This window comes from Ambystoma mexicanum, chromosome 10, assembly GCF_040938575.1.
Source record: "Ambystoma mexicanum isolate Mex_15411 chromosome 10, UKY_AmexF1_1, whole genome shotgun sequence".
NCBI lineage: Eukaryota > Metazoa > Chordata > Amphibia > Caudata > Ambystomatidae > Ambystoma > Ambystoma mexicanum.
The window spans coordinates 770,306,280-770,333,794 of NC_090932.1; the positions used below are offsets into that span (position 1 = coordinate 770,306,280).

At 44.1% G+C, this 27,515-nt stretch overlaps 1 protein-coding gene across 6 annotated transcripts in view; it reads right to left on the reverse strand.

Moving 5' to 3' along the window:
• The window catches only part of PLCH1 (phospholipase C eta 1), a 1,334,702-nt gene that overhangs the window by 119,111 nt on the left and 1,188,076 nt on the right, over nt 1–27,515 (reverse strand). For all 6 annotated transcript variants that reach the window (XM_069618420.1, XM_069618421.1, XM_069618423.1 and 3 more), the window contains 2 exons: nt 7,096–7,275; nt 6,852–6,959 (listed from right to left, as the gene is read on the reverse strand). In XM_069618420.1, coding sequence (XP_069474521.1) covers nt 6,852–6,959; nt 7,096–7,275 — 288 coding nt within the window. The remainder of the gene's footprint in view (nt 1–6,851; nt 6,960–7,095; nt 7,276–27,515) is intronic.

Genomic DNA, 27,515 nt, shown 5'->3' on the forward strand with positions numbered 1-27,515 from the left:
TACTGGAGCGGTTCACGGCATGTTGGGAGCTTGTCTCCCACATAGCGTAGCTTTCCTCAGAGCCGCTTCCAGCTGTGCTTTCTCTGCATGGCCAGGTGTCTTCTCCTGCACTGGCATCAGCTAGTGCTTCCTCTATCTCCACATGGTCTACCACATGCAGTCCTGCTGCCGCCTCTACTACATCTTCTTCTTTCACCTGAAACTCAGTTCTACATTTAAAAGTCCCGCTCAGGTACTTCCTACCACAAAAACTAGACCATTCATTATGCCTCATCAACTCTGAGTCCCTTCCTCGTCCAAGTTTGGTCTTTTTATAATTAGTCAACTTAAACTGATTTGTGAACTACGATTCAAATTTATGGGAGGAGTTGGTGATTTACCCTTGGGGTTTAAACCTCTATATAATGAAGAATCATAACAATAAGAGTTTTTGACCCTCACTTCCTGAACCCCCAATGTACCAATTTTATGCTGTTTAGCAGAGTTTTCATAGTCTGTGCTTTGGGTAGTTCTGGGAGCAGGAATCATACATTGACAGCATGCCATTAGATATTTGGGTATTAGGGGAATATCATCATCAAACGAGGATGAATACTGCGTCCCTCGAAGCGGAGTCACTTTTTTCCCTGCTGTCTCCTCCCATGTGATCCTGCCCCAGGGTTAGGATCAGGTAGCAGCTGTCTTCCCTTGGCCACATGAGAGGAAACGTGACTGTGGATTAGTGAATTACGTTAAACAAAAGAGGTGATAGTTGGAAGGTTTGGAATTAATCCTGACCTCTGCCATTGGTTTGGGCAATCCTCCAGACTATCGTTCTTCACCTGCCAAGCCATTACAAAATGAGAAAGACCATATGCAAATCAGGCTTGATCCCACCGCAAAAGGGGCAGCCCAGCCAGACTGCTTGGTCGCATCCCTTCTGCACAAGACCACAAGCATCCCCAAACATGTTTCAGCCTTGCTGGGCCTCATCAGTGAGGCGCAGCTTGGGTCTCTAGGCCAGCAGGCATGGAACCCACATCTGGGCATACCCGTCCCATTCAGCATGACTTACGTAAAACCAAACAGGTGATAGTTGGAAGGTTTGCAATTAATCCTGACCTCTGGCATCGCTCTGGGCAACCCCCCAGACCATCGTTCTTTGTCTCCCAAGCCATTACAAAAGGGAAAAGACCATATGCATTGGGGGACCAGGTAGTGGCGTCACCTCACTGGCCCCATGGGAAGGGTTCCCCTCCCGGGTAAAGCGATGACACCAAGGGTTTCGTCACAAATCACATAAAAGTACATGGATCAGGAAGAGGGAGGAGAGCAAGAAGACAACACCTAAACCAGAAAACTCTAGAGGGCCACTCTGCCGAAGGAGTTTCTTTCCCCGAAAAGGAATCCAAGCAGTAATGTTTGGCAAACATGTGCAGCTTGGCAAATATCCAAGACAGGGGTTCCCCTCTGTAGGGCACAGGTGATAGCCAGATTTCAGTAGAATGAGCCCTGAGACTTTTAGGAAAACACCTTTCCCAGGAAAATCATAGCATTCCGAGATGCAGAGAATAATCCACCTTCTCAGGTCTGTTTAGTTAAAGCCTTAGATAGATGAAGAGGAAACACACTCGAAGATGGACCTTTTTAAAGAGACTTTTTAAGGAAGTCTGAGAAAACCTTTGGGAGGAAGGAAGGTCCAACTTTCAATGTTACCTTTTACTTTGGAGAAAACCAAATAGGGAGGCTAAACAGATAATGCCTGAAGCGCACTCACCAGTCTCGCAGAAGTAATGGCAAGCAGGAAATCACCTTAAAGGTTAGCAATATAGCAGAACGTGAATGCAAGGGCACAAACAGAGCCCCCATAAGGAAGGTCAACACTGAATTCAAATCACATGTCGTAACCACAAATGGTGGGAATTGTGAAGAAAAAGCCTTGGTCAAGGATCCCATTGAAATCTTGGATAGCAGCCAGGTACCCCTTTACAGTGCGGATCTGTAGGTCCATACAGCCAAGGAAGGCACAAAATCCAAAACAGAGGTTATGGGATGGGTGAAAAGGTGCAGATCTCTCTCCTGGCACCAAGCCGAGAATTTACACCATCTGAAGGCATACATGGACTTAGTGGCAGTCCTACAAGGTGAGAGAAGCACATAAACTACGTTGTGTGACAAGTTCCACTATTTGTATATCTCTTTCTCAGCAGCCAAATACGAAGGTTCAGACTGTTGAGTTTTGGATGGATGACTCGACTGGGAGAATAGATCCCATCCCTTCAGGTGGTGCCAGGTAGGGCAGATGGACATGTCCAGCAGCTCTGTCTACTACATTCTCCGAGCTCAGTCTGCAGCGAGCCAAATCAATGTGGACCTGAAGAGGTGAAGTCTCATGGGAAACCAGCAGAGTGAAAAGGATTGTCAGGAATGGATAGTGGAGACTGCACATCCACTCAACCGTCAGTGAGTCCCCCAAAGCTCCCTGCTGAGTAATATCCCTGGAGCAGGACAACTCAAGTGCTGTTCACAGGGTAAGCAAAGATGTCCACCTGAGGAGTCACCAGGTGGGAGATCTCCAGAAATTCCTGGCAGAGTCTGTCTGCTCAAAGCATCCACCATGACATTCTCAGTTTCGGCAAGATGAATTGCAGTCAGAGCCACATTCTGCAGAGCCTAGAATCGCAGTTGCTTTGTGGGGAGAACCAGAGGCAAATACCCTACATCACCCCGCTTGTTGAGGTAGTGCATTGCTACTGTATTGTCTGTTAGGATCAGTAAACACTTGCCTTTTAAAGAGGGGAGGAAGACAACCAGGGCCACCCTAATCGCCCTCAATTGCAGATAGTTCATGGGCTCTCCAGACTCTGAGGGATACCACAGTCCGCTCACCATCAGATCTGACAGGTGAGCCCACAACCCCTCAAGGATGCATTAGTGACCACTTTTAGTTTAGGCCAGTGATTATAAAGCAACACATTACCTTCACACTCTGGTCGAGACCTGCAAAAGGTTTGACATGTTCCCGTGAAACTGAGACAACTGGCAAAGGAGGAGCCACTGAAGTGACCTCATGCGCAGTCAGGCCTTGGGAACCACCAGAATGCAGGCGGCCATGAGACCCAACAAGCACAGGAAGGCTTAGGCAGGAACTTCTTCCTAAGAATTGGAGGGTTTCCACCATCTGCAAAATGTACGTCACTCAGGAGGAAAACCTCTGACCATGCAAGGGCATAAGATCACCCTGATAAACCCAGAGGAGGCAAGTTCAGGCAGAAACCCAAGCTGTACATGCACAATAAATGTGCTGATGCCCGTTTTTGGGAGCGAGCAATGACGAGCCAGTCATCTCGCAACAAACTGCAACCACTGCCAGAAACTTTTTGAAAACTCTGGTGGCCGAAGATAGATCATCTCGCGGTATATCTGCGCCCAAGACTTCTTTCATATGCAAGGGCTACGATTAAAGACAGGCCCTGCAGTATACTGTCTCTGCCATCTATGCAGCACTGCAAAACATAAGCAGCAAACCAATTCACGACTTCTGCTTCTGTTGTCCTGAAAACTAAACAATTACTTGGAGCAGAACCTCTTTACTGCTTCATGGAAAGGGAGACCTGCATACACAAGGCCCCAGAAGAAGGTTGTGACTCACAGTAACTGAAACGTCAATGATCCACGTGGCAGAGTTCCAAGGACCACGGTTAAGGATCACATCAAATTCTCTCTATTTTTCTATAGAGGTCGACCGGTCTCTCTTGGTCTCTGACCAGTCTTCCCTGGTCATTCCACAAACGCTAGGCGCATACAGACTCAGTCTGTCCAGTCCTTCCAGGGCATACTACTAGCGCTAGGCACCAAAAGACTTTACTTTTCAAGCCTCACTGGCCCATACTGCTTGGACTAAAGAAAGCAGACACAAATGTGATACTTTACAAAACAAGAACTATGAGGTTGAGATCTATATGAAGTAATAGTTTGCTGATCTCTAGTTTCTTTAAGTATTTATATAGGCACACTAAACAGATATGCTTTTTGCCTGTTTTTTAGTGTATTTGTAATTGATTGCACTTGCACTGTCCACTGTTTTGCACATTGTCACTAATTTATTGATTGTTATGTTTAAAAACTATGTTTTTAACATTTTTTGAAAAGAATGAATGAAAAGCTACATAAAGAGCCAAAATAATAAAAAGGCGTACGTAGACCAATCTCAGAAGGTGGTTGGTTCTTCTTCCCCCAGTGACTAGTATTAGTTACCGCTGTTCAGGCTATTTAGGAAGGTGTGAATCATTACTGCAAGAAGTTATTGCAGACTTTAATTGGTGAGGACAGGACTACCACCTGTTTATATAGAAGATAGATCATAAGGCAGGACTTTCAACTGCTAATTGCAATGACTCAAAACAAATCTCAGATATTTCCTGTGCTTGATATGAAAACGGCATCCTGAAGATCGAGTGACACCAACCAGTTCTGTCGATTGAGGGCTTGGAGGGTCTGGGCCAGAGGAACCAACTATAATTTGTCCTTGTGCAGGTACAAATTCAGTAGCGTCAGATCCAGGATGGGATTCAAGCCCCCGTCTTTCTTCAGAACCATAATTTACACTGAATACCAGCTTTTTCCTCATTCCGAGCACAGTACCAGTTTGATTGTACTCTTTTTCAGAAGCTGATCAAGCTTCTCGAAAAAGGAGAGGGTCTGGTAGGTGTTCAGCTGCATCAGACCAGAGTCCAAAAGAAAACTTGGCCAAGGCACAGAAGGCAATTAATTGATGTAAGGGCAAGAACTAGCTGAGGTGAAAGCCTTTTCCCCTCATACAACCACCATCTGTTTTCAGTGACAGCGAAGAAAATGTGGATGTATTTAGCTTGGCAATTGCAGTCTGCACCACCAAGCTCACAGAGGAGGCATGAGTGAAAAGGAAGGCTGGGGTTGAAGGAGCCGGGCAGAGTTTTTTGCCAAATCTCAGTACAGAAGCATCAACTCCTGGGTTAAAGGGCATTAAGATATCCTTCTGAGGACCTAAACTCAGAATGTCTGCAAGCTCAAACTGAACTTTCAGTCTGGAAGGACCCGCCAAGTATAGTATGTCTACCACTTTGGATGGTTAAAGGGCATTAAGGTGTTCTTCCGAGGACCTAAACTCAGAATGTCTGTAAGCTCAAGCTGAACTTTCAGTCTGGAAGGACCTGCAAAGCCTAGTGTGTCTACTTTGGCTACCAGCCATTGGAATGAAGCATTAGGCTTCCCAAGAGACATTGCTGTTAAAATGTCCAACTCTAGGGATATAGCGAGGCTACTGGACTCCTGCAAGTCGGAGCCCAGCTACAAAAGTAAGTCCCTTTCATCATAGAACTCCTTTGGAAACTCCATTACTTCTCGTGGGCGTAAGGGTTCTATCTAGAGAGAGAGAGAGAGAGAGAGAGGAGGTCTAATGCATGTTAGGACCTGTAGTCAATTGTCCCACACCAAGAGACTTGAATAATTTTAACACTGGGAAGCTGCTTTGCTCGGGCCTGCATTAGCTCGGGCTGGCGGGCCATTAAAGGCCATGTCCGCCTTCCTGGCAGGGCATGAAAGCCACAGTCTACTATCTGGATTCCAAAGTTGAAAAAAGCAAGCTTTCACCAAAGCAAAACTTGACGGGCAGATGGAGCAGTGAGAGATCAAAGAAATACCAAGGTTTTTTAACTGTGCCTAGGAGAAATCCCACTATTAGGATAGCCTTGGGATAAGCTTCCTTGCAATGAGCTGGAGATGACGAATCGTCATCCTCGTTCAGTGCACACACTGAAATTCATCACTATAATTTGAGCTGAATTAGATCAGCAATAATGTTTACGTTTGTATGACCTATTCTTGTATTCTAGGATAGCATTTACAGATGCATGCTGCACTATGTACCTCTATAGAAAGCCGGATGCACCGCCCCAACTTCATCACCAGGGAAAATCCCTTCATCTGGGAAAAAGTTTGCCTCCTGAACAACGTGTGGATACTGCATTTGCACAGCGTCTTTACAGAGGCGCCGAAGAAGCAGAAATCCCTTCATCCACCAACCCCAGGTTTAGAAGAAGCCTATAACTTGCTAAGAACAGTTAATTAAAATATGACAAGTCCAGGGGCATCTAAAGTGGCATCTAAAGTGGCATATATTCTTCTCATCTATGAGTTGTGCCAAGGCTGTTCCCCTCAACCTCCCAACCTCTCAATTCCCTTCATGGAACAAGGGAAGGATGGTATGTGATCTCGAGAACATTTTGAGCTATGACAGACGACATCTCCAATATTTTGGTCAATGCAAGAACATCCTGCCCTTCAAAGATATCCTTTTGGAATTCAGGACAGAAAACAGTTCACTTATTTAAGATGATCTAAGGGTGTTATGTCATTTCGAGATCTTTTGGGATACAGGATATAAGACATTCCCTAATTATGGGACAATACGGGCATGGAATGTCCATTAAAGGTCTTTAAAATCAAGTCTATGGCAAAAAGGACGAGCATACTCGTCCTTAGCACTTAATCACTCTCCCAGAACGTGAATGCCACCTTGATTACTTAGTTAGGTTTTTAATAAATAAAAACATTTAAAAATATTAAACGTAGACAATAGGACGGCATTCAATGTGAATGCTCTTCCCTTTATTAATGTCCTCCGACACTACATCACCTGTGACTTTGATTACATGTTATTAAATGTTCATAAAGCACTTGAGAATAAAATAAACTACCATAGAGTAAGGGCATATGTTAAGCATCTTTGGGAGCATTTTTTATCTTGAATAATGTTATTTACAGGTTATAAAATGGCAGCAAAGTCATAAAGAGAATGTATTGATATATAATATTCAGCAAAATAACAGTACCTTTGCACATCTGCTGTGGCTTTAGGACATACCCACAGTTGCCGTTCATCTTAAATTTTGCTCGATTTAACTGCATCATGCGGCCTTCAGTCTGGTAGTTTAAAGCCACTACAAAGGCGTGGAAAAAGCAAGAAGAGGTTTAGTCTTGGCAGACTGAAAGGAAAAATGCCCAACATACGACATGAATGGCCCATCACAACGTCTGCTCCGTTTTCACCGACCATAAAGGGCAAAGATGACACACCTAACTGGACGCCTGCATTCCAATATGGCACCGGGTTGAAGTTGCTGGAGTCTATCCTGTAGGCCGAGGGGTATATCCGGGTCAGCTGCTTCTGGTTGTACATCATGAATTGCTCAGACTTGTGCTGTACCACCTGGTGGGCTCTGCTCTCACTGAATGATAAAACATTACCCGTGGATCCTAAAAGGAAATGCATAGATATGATTACAGAAGCAAATGTTACTTTTTGCAACAAAGGGTGGCATTAACAAAATTGCTACTCATGATGCAAGTTGTTTGTCTCCAGATTTGTCCAACATTTTAATTTAATTTATTTTAATTGGTTATTTATAATGCGCTTAATACAGAGCAAAGGTAAGCACGGACCCGGGGATCGAACCTGTGTTGCTCCGCATAATCTTTCTTCCAAGGCGAGCGCGTTGCCCCTGAGCTACCCTCCCGAGGCACTATTTGAAAATCCCTATTAAAAGTTCATAGGACAACAGAATATTTAAAAGGGAAAATAGAACTTATCACTACTCATTAAAATATATATATATATATATATATATATATATAGGTTCGAGTTCCCAAAAGATTTTTCGGACCGCAAATGCTTTTATAGCAGGATAAAGAAAATTAAGCCCGTTTCATAAAACTGTGAAAAGTCCCCTTTCAAAACAGGCACAATGAAAAAATGGCTGCCTTCGACTTTATGGGTGCAGGAGGAGTGGCAATAGTTGGACAATGCAAATGAAGGGCTCACATACAGGCATAAATTATATGCACCTGCAGTAACTCTCTTCCAGCCTAGCATAAGTCAGACGTTGGACGTGGGCAAAACAAAAACAGCAAAACATACTTCAGAATTTTTTTTTTTTTTTTAGCTGAAACTTGTTCAAATTCCTCAAAATTTGACAGCCCTTTCAAGTAAAAATGATGACAAAACATGAAATGTTTTGAATCCACGTGTTCTTTTGCACTTCCATGAACTTGCACCTGATTTTTTAGTGCGTGCAAAGTGCCATTGGAACAAACTGCGTTTGCCTAAAGTGAGTTTCTCTGTGAATCACAATGTGTGTGCAACTTGAGAGTGGCGGCAGGCACGAGTTGCACAAGCCGCACTTCGCAATTGCAATTGGAATTGTGTTCCTGTTGTGTGTGTTCATCCTAAGTGGCGCAAGATCTAACCTTCCTGAGAAGCATTGAAAGGGATCACGTTTACATAGCACAGAGCAGTGGTAACTGTAAGATAGTGTGTTTCTAAACCCACTCCACAGCACACAACCCTGCAGTGGACCACATCATAGAGTGCTATTTATTTCGGTACACAGCAAATAAGTGTTTTGTTAAGACATCCTAGACACTTAAAAGTTTAAAATGTTGTATGCATTAAAAAGTATACACAAAGATTGAAATAAAAAAATAAAGTACCAATGAATTACCTTCATAGTGCAAGAAATGACCAAAAGCAAAGGATTCACAGGTAATTCTGTACGAATACAACCACACATTACTAAGCAGGGGCTATATATATACATTGATGATATATATATATATATATATCATCAATCAGGTCACAAATAACTTCCATACCTTCCAGTCCGCAAGTCCGAACATCATTTGTTGACTGTACAGCTCTCAACTACAGCAGTTTTAGGCACGTCTGGACCATACAGTTCTTTTTTCTCAACAACCTCGAACTTTTAGTTTTCTCTCTACAATTATAAATGAAGTCGTACCAGCCTCAGGCTGCAAGTAAAAACAGGTCTGGATCATCTACACCACCCGAAATGGGTATAAATTGAGAGTGTGATTGAAGGCATGCGCCAAGCCAGGCCACATCGTGGGTTACTTAAAGGGATGGTCTAGTAAACATTTTTATTTAAAAAATAGATAGGCCACATAAACAAAAATACTAGCATTCTCCGTTTTAAAACTTCCTATGTAAAATTTTGAGCTATTCAAGCTCAAAATTCGCAAAAGCAAGCACAGGGGTGCTGCCATTTTGTGAAATGGAGGCCCTCCTGTGCTAGCTTTTGCGGCACTATTGAAGGAAAAGCCAGCCAGCTGTAGTAAACAAAGGCTACCGCTGGGTGGCTTTCCCTTCATTAGTGCTGTAGGCGGAGGACGGGGACCGGAGACCAGAGCAGGAAAGCTGCAGCGGAATCTCGGTAGGTGCTATTTATTTATTTTACAAAAAATAAGCTGCGTTTTTTTTCCTAAGTTTTCCGGGTTGGAGGAGCCCGGAAAACTTAGAAATAAAACCGCAGCTTTAAAAACATTGTATTTATGTTTGCGGTCGCTTTTGAAGCGACCGCAAACATAAATACAACGTTATTGTGTTGGAAAACGCTGCGGTTTTTCTTTCCAAGTTTCTCAGGCTCCTCCGGCTCGGAGGAGCCTGAGAAACTTGGAAAGAAAAACTGCAGCGTTTTCCAACACAACCGCGTGTGTTTCTGCCTGCTGTGGCTATCACTTTGGGTCTCCGGTGCTCCCAGGGGAGCACCGGAGACCCAAATTGAAAGCCACAGCAGGCAGAAACACACGCGGTTATGTTTACATGCCGCGTAGTGTTTCTACCTGCAGCTGATTTCCCATTTGGGGCTCTCGGGCTCCCTGTGGGGAGCCCGAGAGACCCAAATGGGAAATGCTAAATGCTGCGTTGTCTGCCTAAATCTGCTTTCCCATTTGGGGCTCTCGGGCTCCCCGTGGGGAGCCCGAGAGCCCCAAATGGAAAAGCAGATTCAGGCAGAAACAACGCGGTTGTTTTCCGCAATGCCGCGTTGTTTCTGCCTGAATCTGCTTTTCCATTTGGGGCTCTCGGGCTCCCCATGGGAAGCCCGAGAGCCCCAAATGGAAAAGCAGATTCAGGCAGAAACAACGCGGTTGTTTTCCGCAATGCCGCGTTGTTTCTGCCTGAATCTGCTTTACCATTTGGGGCTCTCGGGCTCCCCGTGGGGAGATTCAGGCAGAAACAACGCTGTTGTGTTGGAAAACGTTGCGGTTTTTCTTTCCAAGTTTCTCAGGCTCCTCCGAGCCGGAGGAGAATGAGAAACTTGGAAAGAAAAACCGCAGCGTTTTCCAACACAATAACGTCGTATTTATGTTTGCGGTCGCTTCAAAAGCGACCGCAAACATAAATACAACGTTTTTAAAGCTGCGGTTTTATTTCTAAGTTTTCCGGGCTCCTCCAGCCCGGAAAACCTAGGAAAAAAACCACAGCTAGTGCTTATTTTTTGTAAAAAAAATAAATAGCACTTACCGAGATTCAGCTGCAGCTTTCCTGCTCTGGTCTCCGGTCCCCGTCCTCCGCCTACAGCACTAATGAAGGGAAAGCCACCCAGTGGTAGCCTTTGTTTACTACAGCTGGCTGGCTTTTCCTTCATTAGTGCCGCAAAAGCAAAAGCCAGCACAGGAGGGCCTCCATTTCACAAAATGACTGCGCCCCTGTGCTTGCTTTTGCGAATTTTGAGCTTGAATAGCTCAAAATTTTACATAGGAAGTTTTAAAACGGAGAATGCTAGTATTTTTTTTTATGTGGCCTATCTATTTTTTAAATAAAAATGTTTACTAGACCATCCCTTTAAGCAGGTGGTTATACCAATGCACAGTGATGCTTGGGCAGGCTTAGTGGTAACAATGATATGCTGTGGTTAGCTTTAACGCCTTCCAGTTTCTAAGCAGGCCTGCAAATCGAGACCGTTGGAATGGTATCAGGTAATAATGTCCCCATAGATAATGTCCCCATAGATAATGTCCCCGGGAAAAGCCATTGGCGACATTATATATGGTGACATTATGTATGCGGAAGGGTTGCGGCGATGTCCGCTGCATGTTCAATGTAATAATGTCTCTGCAAAAAACGGCGACTTTTTTGTCAGGAGACATTTTTGCGGGGCATTATTACATGGAACCGTTGTAATAACGTGTGGCTGCTGGGAGTGTCCTACAGACATGCCCACAATTAGACACAAGCAATTGACATTTACAGACAGCATCCCGTCACTCACTATCACAGAAACAGTTAATGGAGCTCTGTCTACAGAGCTGTGAAGTAACACGAGCCAAAAGACTAGCAGCAAAATGGACCCAAACACCTGCAGGCTACGGTAGAAGTGGACTCTGAGCATTTGTGACGAGCCATGCGATGCCAAGCATTTAGATATGTGACAACAATATTAAATTCAGATTAAGAAATACATTTTAAGCCAGAAGGCTACGGTTCAGCGGTTCAGCTAGGCAGTCATCACTCTCAGATGTCACAAACACAGCTGGAGGAGGGTAAACACGGTAGTTTACAAGACAATGAGCTGCTAAACTCTGTACAATTATTGATCATGAGTCAGGGCCCAGGCTGTAATGTTTGGGGAAAAACAGTAGCTAGATATCAGCAGGGCTCTGCCTTATATTAAAGGAATTCTAGTAGATTCACCTCTTACTGACTAAGGCCCAATTTTTTGATGGACAAGAACAGCTTTCAGCTCGTCACAATGCATGTGAGATCCACCAGTATTATGTTTTTCATAAATGCGAGACTAGAAGATCACACATAAATGCAGTTTCTGCGACTATTCATATTCATTGATCCCACTCTGAGAATTTATGGGTGATAAATGATGTTCAATAGTCAACACATATTTCACAATCAAGACACTTGTCCAGGACTCAAAACTTACACCTGTGTCTCATGTCATGAGTGAACTGTTGAACTAAACAAATATGATCTGTTGAAAACCAACAGGTAATCCGTATGCACTTCTGTCGGGAATCCTCCTCAATTCTGTTAAATGAATGTGTTCAATTATTCAACTGAATTCCAACACATTCCATGTGAATAAGTTCTAAATGTGATTTCCAAGTATTTGAACAGTTTTCATAGTAATATATTCATCAATATTGTTTAACAAAAAAACACCTATGTGATGCCACTTCTCAATCAAAAAATGCTTTCCACATAAATTGACAACTTATATATTAATGCACATAGCCAGTTGTTAATGGTCTTTCAAAATTTGCCGACATCTTTCGTATACACCATCATAGCCTTCTTCATGGGCTACACAGCTGTCCTATTGGCTCAACACATTACCTCAATGTTATCTACAAAAAAATAATGATATACCTTTATCACTTTCTATCCTTGTTTTACTAAGACTTTCATGGTTCAAAAATGTAAAAAAAATTAAATTGCAGTGCTAACCTCTAATTGTGTCTCAATCTCTCAAAGTCTTAAACAACAATGCATTCACTGTGATCTCAGTTCCATCCTTTTCCCATAGGACTCTGATTCGGCGGGACTGCAGAACCGATGCTGTACTGGCTATCGGCTAAGAGGGGTTGGTTGGTAGGGCGATAAGGAATCTGTGGGAGGTGCATGCTCAACTTTTCCAAGACTGGAGTACTCTTTTTTCCTGACAACATCTCTTCACCTCCCGCTCAATGTCTCTTCTCTCCCGACTACCTGCCCTACTCTACTTCAGCTTGTAACCATGGAGTTATCTTTGAACCATCTCACAACTTCTCTCTCTTCATCTCAAAATCTTACACTGCTGCCAGACTCAAGCTACATAATATCAGACAAATCCAGCATCTTCTTCCTTTCAATACTGCCAAACAACTCATCGCCTCCTTAGTCCTTTTTAGAAATGATTACTTTGCCAGCCTCCTATTTGGCCTTCCCAACTATGTTTTTTCTCCCATAGACAAAGTACTCAACTTTGCAGTCCACACACTTTTCAACCTCCCTCAATTTATCTCTAACTCCTCTTTATGTCACCAAATTGGCTAGTTATCCATGAAACACAGGGATAAGTATACACTTCACATTATCTTCAAAACTATTCACAGACCTGCCCCATCCTACTAATCTCCGCCCTTTACATAGCATTTCTTCACCACTTTGCTCCTTTGTCACGTCTGTCCTGTACTCATCCCCAGGGTATGTGTCACCTTCCCCAGAAACATCTGGCCATCAATCCATATTCTTGTACCGCATTTTTCCTCTGCTCTAATATATATATATATATATACACACAAATACTCTATAAGCATTTTGTGTCCCAAAAATGTTTTTGTTCTTCCAAATAAATAAATGCATACATCCGAAGAACATAACAGTAAGGTACATAATTTGCTCTGATGATGGATTCCTTCTTCCTAGGGATTTCGATTCCTCACCTACGATAGACTCTCGTAGTATAAGTGGAGGTGGGAGGACAGCAAGAACACCACTAGACCAGAAACCAATGAAGGACCACCCCATCAAAGCAAGAATCCTGTCATGAAAGGGAATCCAAGCAATGATATTTCGCAAACATGTGCTGAGTTGCCCACTTAGCCACATGGCAAATGTTCAAGACAGGGTTCCCAGCCAGCTCATAGCATCATAGCATTCTGAATGGCTAAGAATGATCCACCTTGTTTAGTCACAGCCCTGCCAGCATGTGCACCAGCATAACCAACAAAAAAACCTGTCATTTTTCCTGACGCTCCTCGTCAAAAAGATGCAGTAGCCGAGAGCCCATACCGGTTCCAACAAATGGAATTGGTCCTCTGACTTGAAAGGATGGGGTGGAGGAAAACCACATGAACAGGGATCTTTTGACAGAGATGGAAATCTGAGTCCACTTTCAGCAGAAATAAGGGCCTCATTTTCAAAGTCACCTTCGCTTTGGAGAAAACCAAATAAGGTGGTTTAACATACACCTCCTGGATCTCACCCACTCATACAGCAGAAGTGCTGGCTGCCAGGAAAACCACCTGAAGGGTGAGCAGACTAATAGAACAAGAATGTAGGAGCTCAATCAGAGCGCAAATAAGAAAACTCCGATCCCACGATGGTACTACAAACTGGCTCAGGGGAAACTGCACAAATGCATTAAAAGTTAAATAACAGTGGGGATTGTGAAGAAAGAATCCTGTTCACGGGATCTCTTAGACAGTGAAATAGTGGCCAGGTACCACTTCACATTGCCTATTTGTAGGCTCAACTGCACCAACAACAGCAAAGAATACAGAATTGGGGATAAAGGACAGCATAGAGTATCCAGATCCTTTTCCCAGCACCAGGCCAAAAATGTACACCACCTGCAGGCATAAACAGATTTAGTTAAAGGCCTCCAAGCTGGGAGGAGCACACTCAGGACATCATCAGCTAAGTCCCACTCCTTGTATCTCAGCACCCAAGCATGAAGATTCTGGCTGTTGAGGTTAGGATGGAGGACCTGTCCTTTGGAATTGGAGAACAGGTCCACTCTATGCAGAAGGCACCAGGGAGACCAGATGGCCATGTCCATCAGCTATGGGCACCACATTATCTGGGATCAGTCTAGAATGATCAAAATTAACTTGGACCCCAACAGGCACAATCACCTCAAAACCAGCAGAATGACAGGGATCAGTGGGACCACATAGATGAGGTGGAACGTCTACTCGACTGTGTGTCCCCCAGAGCTCACTAAAAAGGAAATTCCCTGGAGCAGAACAACTCGCACTTACTGGAAGGGAAGGGATCCAACCGAGGAGTGCCTCAGTGGGAGGAAATCTCCTCCAGAACTTCCTGACAGAGCTACCACTCGTGGGAGGTCGAAGTCTGTCTGCTCAAGGCATCATCCGCGACGTTCTCTCTTCTGGCAAGATGGGCTGCCATCAGAGAGACTCTCTTCTCCAGTGCCTGGCACCATAGTCACATTGCTTCTCACTGTTCAGGTAGTGCATGGCCACTGTGTTGTCTATCAAGACCAGCATAGTCTTGCATTTCATAGAGGGGAGGAATGCAACTAGTGCCAGCCTGACTACCCTTAGCTCCATGTAAATGATGTGCACATGGGACTCTGAGAGGTACCACAGACTGCTCACACTCAGGTCCAACATGTGAGCACCCCAACTCGTCAGGGATGCTTCAGTGACCACCGACACCTGCAGCCAAATTTGAAAAAACAACACTGTTTTCAATAGGCTTTCTCTCAGGGACAACTACGTAAGATCTTGAGCCAATTGGCTTGACACCTGAAGAAGGTCTGATATGTGACCCTAAAATTGTGACTACTGGCAATGTAGGAGCCACTGAAGCAATTTAGTGTACAGCCGGGCCTCTGGAACCACCAGGATGCCATGAGACTCAGTAAGCACAGAAAAGCCAAAGCTGAGACTAGTCCATGTGACTGTAGGACACAGACCATCAGACCGATGCTCATCACTCGATCACCTAGCGGCAATGCCCAGGATTCATAGGGTCACAATCTTGAATTTGTCCTTCCTCAGGTATGGATTCAGTAGTCTCAGATCTATAATAGCACGCAAACGCCCCCATCTTTCTTCGCAAACAGAAAATACGTTGCATACTACTCCTTGCTTCATTCTGAGCATGGTACCAGTTCTTTCACACTCTTTTACAGAAGCTAACTGACCTCCTCCAAAACAACGGGGTCCGGAGGTGAGGAGAGGGTGTGGGGACAGCGGTCTGGGGGACACTGAATAAAAAGAATGCAGCAACCCTGTTGAATGACCTGACACCCAAGTGTTGAACGTGATTAGAGACCATTCTAGGCTGAAAAGGGAGGTAATCCCTCCCACAGGAGACTTGTGGCAGAATGTTTCATAGAGGGTTTGCACATTGGGCAGCTGAGGGGATAGCGGCTACTGCCATTCGGCCTCCAGGGAGACCTCTACCATGTCCTCTCGGGAAGTGCCTTCACTGCAGTCTACATGGGGGTGCCTGGCCTCAACCTCTATGGGTGTAAAAGGCATAGGGGTGAAATCATTGAAGGAGGTACTGAGGGTTGCTGGACAGTCAGACCCAGGGACTTCGCTGTCACTTTAGAAGATTGGAACTTTTGCAGGGCATCATCGGCTTTAGGCCCAAAGAGATTCTTCCTATGAAACAGCATGTCTAGGAGGTTTGCCTGCATTTTATGCGTTAATACAGACATCCTTGTACTCGTGCCCATGGAGCGGCCAATCCAGGGGCCATTGTCCAGACGGCAAAGTCAGGCAGGAAGCCTGCCTCCCTGCCATTTTGGACCATGTCCACAACACCCTCATATCTCCTTAAGGGAAGACATGTTTGCCATGGCACAAGAACACAAAGGGATAAACTCCTTGATGAAAACATTTTCTTTCCACAGGCAAAGATATGGTGGATGTCTTCTCAGTGGAGGCTCGCACCACCAGACTCTCAGGAGAGGTATGGGCAGACAAAAACGGCAGGCCTGATGGGGATCAGGACAGTGTTTGTTTAGCTAGCTCCCTGTCAACTCCCAGTGTAGAGGCAGGCTTTGTTCACAGCTCTAGCATGGGAGCCTCCACTGCCACATCACATTTTAGTAGGGTCTCTCATTTTGGCCCCTCCTTTAGAATGTCTGTATAAATTGAATGATTGGTCTGGATCGTGCCGATAACCCTGGGGTAGCAGCCACCTTGGTCATCATCCTCTGTAAGGATGACTTATGAGGTTTACCTGGAGTGGACTGGATGGGAATACAGCTCTGGGGAGGTTTCCATAGCGCTGGCCTCCTGAATGTCTTTAGCCAGCTCCTGGATGTCCAACGCTTTCCCTGTAAAATTCTCTGAGGAAATCTCGCTCCTCGCGGGAGCTTAAGGGTTCCAGGTCAAAGGGGACCTGATCGCCTTCTTTATCATAGATTTGATACATCTATGCGATAGGCTTAAGAACTTAGGCATGCCTGCATTATTATGGAAATCAATTGTAATCCTGTATAATAATAATGAGGTGGTTGTCCGCTGGAGTCTTTCTGGTGTGATTACAAGATCATTGTCTGTTCTAAAGTGAGTACGCCAAGGGTGCATACTTCTTCTGCTTATTTATTAATGCTGTGATTAACACAATTGTTAAGGTCCTGTGATTAATCCTGCAGCATCATCATAGAATCCATGCCTAAAGTCTCATTCTAGGTGGCCAGGGGAATGCAGACGCTTCCTGATCCTAACCCTGGGGGAGGTATTAGCCGGGTGGATCACCTGGGAGGAGAAGACCCCCAAGGGAATAGGAAGGCTCTGCAAGGAGAGATGCAGTATTCATCCTCTTTGGAGAGTGAGACTTCCATAGTGCCATAATACTTGATGGTGAACTGTCAAAGCCAGACTCTCTTTTTTAAAAATGCCCAACACGTTATTAATGAAAACTCTTATGGTCAATTTAAGAATAGAACCTGTCAAGACCAAAACATCAATACCATTACTTCTGGGAAATGTAATGCCCTCTTTGAATAGAACTGCAAAATTGAGAGTCAACAAGGAAAGCCATTAAAATCCCTGTCTAGAGGTATGTGTTGTAAACAGAGTGAGTTAAGAAAAGTTAAGACCTTGCAGATGCAAGGGAGTAGCATTTGTTGTGGTAGAAGAAGTTATCAGCGACCATGTGTGCAGCAGCGGCAGGACAAAGATGCTGGGACATCTGCTGTGTCTGTGGCGGTTAATGGTGCTGAGGGAGTCATGAGAATGAGAAGTCCGAACTGCAGAGGTTGCGCAGCGGGAAGCTCTGCTGTTGCAAGTTGCCCCGTTGGAGAGAGGAGCTTAACAGGGGAATGAACAGAGTAATGGAAGCTCCTGTCTGGAAAGGCCCGAGTCATGGGACTGCAACCAGAGCTGTCAGGAGCTCAGATTCTGGCTAGGAAAGAAGAAGCGGATAATCGGACGTGCAGGGAGAAACCAGTGAGTTGGTCTTGACAAGGTGACCTTGGGGTGCTCTGGAGTAAACTGCCAGCAGCAAATACTTTGAATACCAAATTAATGAAAGAGAGCGTTCTTGGTGTAATATGCATGTAAAGAGAAAATGTGAGGAGAAAGTGTATAATTATCACCATCCCTGTAAAGAAAAGAGCAATATTTAAAAAAGCTTGTCAATACTATTGCCCAAGGGAAGAGGGGACAGTACTGAACCCACAGAGTGACCACCATTGGCAAAGTAAAGAGGGGGCAGTATTAAATCAGGACTGTAACCAGTATTGCTGAAAGCCAAGAGGAGGCAATATATGAGCCAGATAACAATGAGCATTGCCTAAGCCAAAGAAAGGTATTTGGAAGTAAAAGTGGAAACAGCTTGGATATGATACATTACCAACAGTTATCTGGTGTGATAGTGGAATCTCAGAGGTGGCAGGAAAGTTGCCCTCCTTGGGAAGTGTATCAAGGAGTAGAGGAGAGGAACATACCCTGCATTTCATGTGGCCAATCAATTATTGGAACAAACAGCATCAATGTGTGTTGTATCCTTATGGACGAATTTGTGAATTGTACTGTTATTGAAAAGAAAAAGGCTTTACTGATGTTTGAAGTAAACCACATTGCAGAGTACTTGTAGTAGTGGTAGGAGATTTATCCTGGCACGCGAGTACACCAGGAAATGCTTTGTTAGTGGTAGTCTTGCCAGGTTAGTGAACCAGGAAAAAGATATTGAAATACTGCATTGTGGTGAAAGGTTGTGCTGGAGAAAGTGGCAAGGCAACTAATGTGTTTGATGAACTGTGGAAAAACCACCCTGACAGAAACATTGTTGAGTAAAAAGAAGAAGTGTGTAGTAGTTGTCTTTCTCAAGAGAGGAGAAGTCATATTCAATGCAGGATTAAAGATAAAGAATGTTTGAGTGTTGAACTTTGTGGAATTATAAGGAAGTCCCAACACCAAGTAAAAACCTCTAGGAGTGAAGGAACCTTGTGTTTCTACTTTAATCCTGAGGAAGTGGCACCAACCCTGGTTAAAAGGATGTGTTGTTCTACTTATTTTGTTGAATTTGAAAAGCCATCCAAATAACTTTATGATGTTGTAAGTTTAAGTGTGAGGGACATATACCTTTTGATGTTAAGAGTGTTTCCCTTCAGCCTTAGGTTCTTAAGTAGGGAAACCCATGTCAGGTTAGGGAAAGCAAGTCATTTGTCACATCCGTTTAAATTAATAAAACGGCTTCTTGTGAAAAACCTATATCAAGTGGTTTGCCTCGCATTTCTGACCTCACACAGTCACTACAGATGTGCCTGACCTGGGTAATGATAAAATACTGATGTTTGCTTTCGCAGATTATGTGGTTTTGATTTCTAAAACACTGAAGGGATTGAGAGATCAATTTAGGATATTGAATGACGTTTGCCTTGCTAATGGACTGGAAAGAAACCAACACAAAACCAAATAAATGTTATTTTATATGCAGAGGAAAAAATAACCCAGAGTGGTTTGGATTGTGAGGGCCCAGTCTTTAACTATGACTACTTTAGATGTGAAAGCAGATTTGGAGGAATGATCAAATGAACAAATCATATTTGGCATTAGAAATGTCCTGTAAAGCGCTCATTAGATTTGCATATACTCACAGAAATGGTGCAATTAGCATTTCCCTTACTGTCTATAATCTACAAGCACGGGTAGCGACAACATTTGATGCAGAGTTATGGGGACAATACAACTAACCTAACCAAAGTTGAAAATAAATGAATGAAAAAACTTTTAGGTCTCCTTAAGAGTACGCCAAACTCTCTCCTTAGACTAGAACTCGATTTAAAAGACATCAAATATGAACTTTTCTTAAAACCAGTCTTATATTGGTTAAGAATTGTGTCTTCGCCCCTCCTAGCCAAGTTTACTGAGGCAATCTCAGATGTTCTGGCACATGATGGTAGCACTAATTTAGCTTGGTGCAGACATGTTAAGACTGCTCAGTGACTTGCCCCTTCGAGAATTTGGGGATAATCCAACTTGCATAAACAGCAATCCAAACGTGCAAGTCAACAGAGCTTAACATATTTTGATATAGTCCCGTCTGAGTGATGAATGCCTAACGACCTCATTGTCCCATGAATATTGGCTATGTAAAACTACATTTGGCTTTGATGAATATCTTGAGCATATTCGCTCACAGTTTGCCAGATCTCTTTACATCAGGTTTTGGCCCAGCACTTTACCCTTAGCTTATCCTAAAAATGAGCTGGGATGCTGCAGACTCAGATCTCTGTTAGTCATGTATAAATGTTAAAGAGTCATTGAAGCCTTTCATGCTCATTTGGCCAGCATACAGGGATCTGAGATCCATTTACCTTAATCCTCCATTCATAAATTATGGACTAAAAACTGTTGCAGGAGCCGTGATTTTGTGCACGTCTTGTACCATTGTGATTACTTGGGTGGATGGGGCGTTGCAAATACTGTATGTATATCTTTATTCGGCACAAGGCCATAAAGGAATGGTTATAAATACATATACAATATTAAGATACCGAGCATGTAAAGAAAAATTACAATAATAATAAAAACTGCTTTTAAAAAAATGTACTTAATCGATTAAAAACATAATACGAAGGATAAAACATGTCGTAAAACAGGGAGAGGAAACTCGCAGCCATTCAAATGCAGTGACAATTAACATAGTTATACTAAGTGCATCATAAGTCGGGGAGAAGTGACTCGCAGCCCTGCATGTAAATAATTTATTAGCACACACTTGCAACAAGCGAAGAGCAAAAGGACTACTTATACCATCATTGCTTCATTGGCCTTTTTAACCAGGTCCGATAAATTAATTTAGCTATTGAAGTAACTGTGGCCGAGTCCTGAGTACAAGTTAAACATGTTATAGCTTCCAAGATGGTTGATACACCAACCGCTTTCAGAATGTGTTTCAAGTAGAGACGCCTTAAAGCTGTAAAGCTGTAAAGCTTGTGCAAAAAAAAAACAGGAAGTGGCATATGTTCTCCACACTGAAGCTACGTAGAGGACATAAATCTGTTCCTCTGTTGCTCCAAAATTTCGGGAATGTAGCCAATCTCAAAGCACACATACAAAATTCAAAGAATAGAGGTTGCACCCATGATCGTTCAACATAATCTAAACACCCTTCAAAGCCTGGTTCAATTTTATTTTCAAGATTTTATTTTCAAGATAATTCAGTCCCTGCTTCAAATATTGTCAATTCAATATCATATTTGATCTGTTATGAGAAGCAATTGTTTTCTTTAATTCTGTCAACAGCATTGTTATTGATGTTCATTGGGTACAGCCAAAGATACAGTTCATTCCATGTGGTCAGGGTTTTCCTCATGTGTAACCCACAAAAAACTCTTTCCCCCGCATCCAAATTGACCAGGTGCACAATGTCATCGCGATACAGCTCCAACCCAGGCTTGCACCACAATCTTAGCCAATACAGAGCAGGTTTCATTGTCCACTCATAGCCAATGGGACATAAGTCGACTTCCATGTGGATAAGGGCCTTTGGTGACCCATGGGCTAGCATAAATAACTTCTTCAAAATAACATATCGAGCATGGCGCCGTAGCATTATTTCATCCAGCTGAAATTGATTCTCATGTATAGTTGTCTCTCCTACTGTTTTTAACCATTCATGTATTTTCTTTTTATATTTTTTTGTATCCTAGATTCTTAACAGGGTATGATGAAGAGATTTTAACAATTATGTTTAATGTGTATTTTGTATTTATATGTCTGTAGCTTTTATGACTAATGTCGAATAACTCAAACTGGAAACATCTTTGACATGGAAGGGCTCATGTGTAAAGGGGAATGCTCAAAGGGAGCCCCAGTGTCTACAACACTGGTTGACACCAAAGCTGCCAAAGTCTAGGTCGGAATACGTGCGGGAGCTTTGATGCTTGAAGACAGAGTCTGATGGCGTCAGGAGACATCACCCTTAGGGCCCGGGCCTGTAGGCACACAGGAGTGTTCCATAATGGATTCCCTCCCACTCGGTCCCAAGGGATGCGATGGGTACCTTCGGTGCTGAAGGCACCATCAGGGCTGAGGCCGAGGCTGTCATTTCTGTTGCCAAAGCCATCAGAGTCATGGAAGAAGCTACCGGGCCTTGGCAAAGATGTCAAGCATCTTCTTGTGAAAGTTCTCCCACTCCTCCAGGGTGGAGGATTGGGTAGGAAAAGGTACCAAAGCTGCCATCTGTGGGGATTCCCTGGAGCAGTGGCTCTTTGAGACAGAAGAAGAGTGTAAATGTGAAGATCCGCTCAGAGAATGTGACATTTTGTGGTTTTTCTTCACTTTGCATGTGGGTAATCTCTCCTTGAATCGACGAACCACACCATGCAACCTCCAAAGGGATCACGTGACTTCACCCTTGCCCTTCTTGTGGACGTGGATAAATATTGGTTCACATCATCTAAATCTATCTACCTGCTTGTCCCACTGTTCCATTATTTGATGAATTTGGGCAACCCATTGATTCTCTTCTCTTCCACTAAATCGGAACTTCAGTCTTTTCTTAGTGACCACTCTATCCATAACCTCCCTAACCCCACAGGGAATAACTCTTTGGATCTCTTATTCATCTTCACCTCTCATAGAGCCACTGATACTACTGTCACACCATTCGCATCTGATCACTCAATTGTTTCCACCACCATCTCCTTTCAACCCTCTGACCTTTCCTCATCACTTGCTTCACCCATTACTAAAAGGAAATGTAAACCTTCTTCCATTCCCCCTTTTCCGACCTACAGTTCTCACTCTCCTCCTTCACACCCGACGCCTTTTCCGCCAACACTGCGTTCTCCAGCTTTCAATGCCTACTATTTGACTAATTCTCCTTTCACTTACCAATGCTTATTTCAACCCTAAGTTTCAGCATCCTCAACCATGGGTCACCTCATTTGTAGGCTCAATCCGCAGAGACATGTGTCGCTGCTGCGTAAATGGAGGCAGATCCACTCGCATGAGGATCAGCAACTCTACCTCTCTGCCCTGAACTCTCTCATATCCACTCTTAATTAGGTGAAAATGGAATTATATCTAACCATCATTGATTCGGACTCCAACCACCTTTACCGGCTGCATGGCACTCTAAACTCACTCCTCTTAAGTCTATGACTATTGTGAGGAAGGCATAGTATCAAGCAGTAGACACAGACACAATGGATACAAGTTTTGAAAACCTTTATTTATAAATTTGGTTGGGTGGTAGAATTCCTAACTTGCCCTAACTCTAAAATGGGAGTAATCTCGACCATAAAACAATAACAAATACGTCCAAGTCAGTCTGGTCAAAATAAAAAAGTCCAATTCTAAGAAAACCTAACATTGCCCTCCTTCTCAACAAAACAAATGTGTTAAGGGAATACAAAAAGGAAAATAGTGTGTCAAAAATAAATGTCGGAATGGCTTCAGCACCAACCCCCTTCCCCAGGTTCAACCCCATGGGGTCTAAAGAGTCTCTTACTAAACAAGGGATAGGTGGATCGCACAGTTCTATCAGGATTGCACACTTTGGCTTACTGGTACAGTTCAACAGTTCAATCTTAGGCTTTCAACTCCTGGTAGTTCAGTATTTTCCTTAGGCTTCAGCCTCCTTGCCATCAATACTTAGTTCATATGCTCTCAATTTCTCACAGTTCTGCACAGGCTTCCCTCTGCTGGAGTAGAGTCTGTCTTGTTTCACTTTATCACACAATTTCTTACAGTTCTGCATAGGCTTCCCTCTGCCGGGCTTAAGCCTGTCTTGCTTTTCGCGCGGGTTCCCTTCCCCACGTTTTATCCAAGATATCTTTCATTGTCGAAGACTTCAGAAACTGCAAGGAATTTATCTAGACCTCTGCATGACCACTTCAACCTTTTTTTCCACATTCCTTCAATTCACAATCTTTTCTTGCAGCACCAATGCCTCTTGGTACTTGTAGCCAAAAAGTTCATAACATTTCACAGAAACTTTCGAATGTGTGACTTTCTCTTGCAGGACCACTCTGCTACTTTGTATCCTTTTCCTTTAACAATTGTCCTCTTCATTCGCGTTTTATTGGCACATCTGCAACCTTCAATTTTCAAATCACAGTCACTTTCTCTCTAACATCAACCAGACTTTTGTTGCTCTTGATAACTTACTGGTTTTGCTAAATTACTTGCTTTCATCTTTTTCCTGCACTTCAAGACTATTACCAGAGCCACCTCTGCTCCTCCCCAACTCTTCAGTTCCCCCAGGAGGGTCGCAAGCCATTTCCTAGCACTTGGAAGGTTTTTTGCCTCTGCTCGCTCAGCTCTGCTTTTGAAACACTCATGGCTTCCCGAAAGCCTGGAAATCTTGCTAGGCTTGTTCTCAATCCTCAATTGTTGATGAGCCCGTTGGCCTTCCAACTCATACAGCCTGGTGCACATCAGCTTCGGAAGAGCTGTTCCTTCTCGTACCCAGCCCCGGTCAGCTCCTAAAAAAAAAAAAAAAGTCTCTTATTTTTAGTTTTCCCAAATTTCGAACTTCAAGTCCCACAATACATCAATCCTGTATTGCTCCCATTTCGTTAGCTCCCCATTTTAGCAATCTTGGGAGCACAAAGGGTTTTTAATGGGATGAAACTGAGGTCAGTGTCTCACCACCTGCCCCTCAGATGCCTGGGCTTCAATGCCTCCTCAGGGGGGGGGCGAGCCCTGGCTTGGACACTGCCAGCAAACTCCAGCTGTCCCTGGTTTGGCTCCTTGGAGAGACAACTCTCTCGCTACACTGCTGCCTCCCTTTTACTTACAGGCCGAGTGTATTGACGGTCTCTCCTCCTCCAGGCTCTCCACAGTTCTCCCAGCTGCTGTTTTCTGCTCCTGGTCTTCCCGGTCCTTCCAGCATTCCCATCTCACTCAAAGTGTGCCTCTTTGGAATCAGGCGGGAGTAGTTGCCTAGCCCTGCCTGACTCTGCCTCACCTTATTAACGGGACAAAATTGAGAATCCCCATAGGAATCCATTGGCCATTGAATCCTATGGGTGATCCTCATAACTCACAACATGCTCTTCTTCGTTCCAATCCTTTGGCAGCTGAGTGGGGAAATGGAATTATGGGAGTTGTAGTGTCCCACTAAAAGGGAAGGAAAATTGGGTAGATTACTGTCAGGAAAGGGGGGGATACCGTGTCTCACCTTTAGGCACTCTCTCCTCAATCCCCAAGAACCCTCTACCCAGGTAGTCCTCCCTTTCCCTGGCCACCTGTGTAGGAGGGTTCTATGTTCTTTTATCAACGGCTATTTTTCTGACATGTTTTTTGTTACTACATTATTTCACAGAAAAACCCATCAAAAAAGTATTTTTTAAATTTTTGTACGAGTCGCACCCCCAAACAGCACCCTCCCCTATTGTTGTTTTACTATTCCCAACCCCCCCCCCAACCCTTTATATGCCCTTTCCCAACTCCCCTATATTTTGATGGGTTTTTTCAGCAAAAGATTTGCATTAAAAAACCCATCAAAAAAATAGCCGTCGGAAGAACGATGTACCGTGTAGGAGAGATCCCTGGGGAGTAAGGTGGAAAAAGCCCTTAGGTTTTTCACACTATCAACTCCACTCTCACAGCTAATGACATAGTTGAATACTTTGCTGCAACGAATTCCAAAATGAGAGACACTCTCCTGACCTTCCTCACACTCCCTCCGCCTACATTTTACACGCTGCCTACTCTACCATCATCCTCTGCCTCTGTCTTCCACTTTAGTCACACCAATACTGACAAGTGCCATCTCTACTGATGAAGGCTTACCCCCTTGTGCCCCATCAGACCCATTTGTTCCTCAGCTAGTCAAGCTTCCTTTAGTGGCCTCTCAACTCAATGAACTCTTCAACCTGTCCTTCGACTCCCCTTGCTTTCCCTCGGTTTTCAAAACAACCACGGTCATCCGGCTCCTAAAAAAGCAAGGGGAGGACCCAAACCTACTGGCTAACTTTCTCCCCGTGTCTCTCCAGTATTACTCTAAAGTGCTCAAAAGGGTTGTGTTCAACCGTATTACCACTTTCCTAGACATCACAACCTTCGAGATCTCCTACAAGCAGGTTTCTGCTCCTGTCATTCCACAGAAACCGCTCGTGAATGTGTCCAACTTCATCGCCTCTGCTAAGCACTCCAACCTATCCTCTATCCTAATTCTCCTTGACCTGTCTACTGCCTTCGACACTGTCGATCTTTGGGATCTCCTTAATATTCTCTTTCTTCTTGGGATTCGTGATCAAGCCCTTTCCTGGATTGAATCCTACTTTGCACCATGCCAATTTTCTGTCTCCAGGAGTAACAACATCTCTCAACTCACTCCTTTAACTGTTGCTGTTCCACAAGGCAGTGTCTTGGGTCCACTCCTCTTTACACTCTACACCTCTGCTCTTGGGGCACTAATCTCCTCCTTTGGGTTCTCGTACCAACTCTTAACGGACAACACCCAAATCATCCACTCCTTTCCTGAACTCTCCTCCGATCTCTCTGCCATTAAATATTGGATGGCTTTGTACTTTCTGATGTTACACTCCACCAAAACAGAGGTGCTCTTCTTCCCTGCCAAATGCTCTCCCTCATCTCTTCGTCTGCCTATCCCGTTCCCACCTGGCACTCTCCCCTACTCTTCTTCAGCTACAAACCTCAGTGTCATCCATGACCCTTGTCAAACGTTCTCTACCTTCATCTCCAAAACTGGAACAGCAGCTCGCCTCAATCTCCTAGATATTAGGAAAATCAGTAATTTCCTTCCTTTCAACACCGCCAAGCATCTCTTAACCACTCATCTTCTCTAAACTGCACTACTGTGCCAGCATCCTCTTTGGTCTCCCCAACTATGCTTTCTGTCCTCTCAACAAGATCATTAACTTCGCTACCAGGACTCTCTGTGAACGCCCTCACTTCACACCTGCATCCTCGTACCATCACCAGGCTGGTTGGCTGATGATGGAAAACAGGGCCAGATTTAAATTTCTTCTCCTGGTTCACACATCTATCCATGGTAAGGAACCACTATATTTATTCTCCTCTATCCAACTCTAGAAGCCTTCTCGTAATCTCTGCTCTGCACCCTCAACTACCCTTTGTGGCTCCTCGCCCACCCTGTGCTTCCTCTCGCTTCTGCTTTTTCTCTCTTCCTGCTCCACTTGCATGGAATTCTCTTCCCACAGACATCTGAGAAACAGTCCACACAGATTTGTTCAGAACTAAATTAAAAGCTTAATACTCCTACGTCCCGTCCCCTTTCCTCCATACTTTTAGGACATTCCTCCGTCCTGAGGGACAGGACCGGAGCACTTTGTAAAAAGCATCACATTTTTCAAAAATGTGTCCTTCCTCTCCTTTTAGGTGGGGTACCGCACACAGCCGTAACCTCGCCCTCCTTAGCTCCACCCAGCGCATCGCCCATCAGTCCTTTTCTCCACACGATCGGGACTGGACACACTTGCATCTTTGGGAGATGATTCCTTCCAGTGTCCTCCTCTCCTGCTCCGGCTTAGCGGCCGCATAGCCGTCTATGCCGTTCCGTTTAGATTTTCCAAATTGTTCTTCGTGTGAGCGATGCTTCCCTAGGGCGGATCCCCATCCTCTTTGTTTAGAGTGTTTGGGTCCGGACCACCGGTGGGACTCGTGCTTTTACTGCGATTCCCTTTCGGTCCGAAATCTTCAGCGTCGTCTGGAGCGGTGGGAGGAGGTGTTTCAGCGCGCTCATCCTCTGCATTTTCAGAGCTTCATCGATG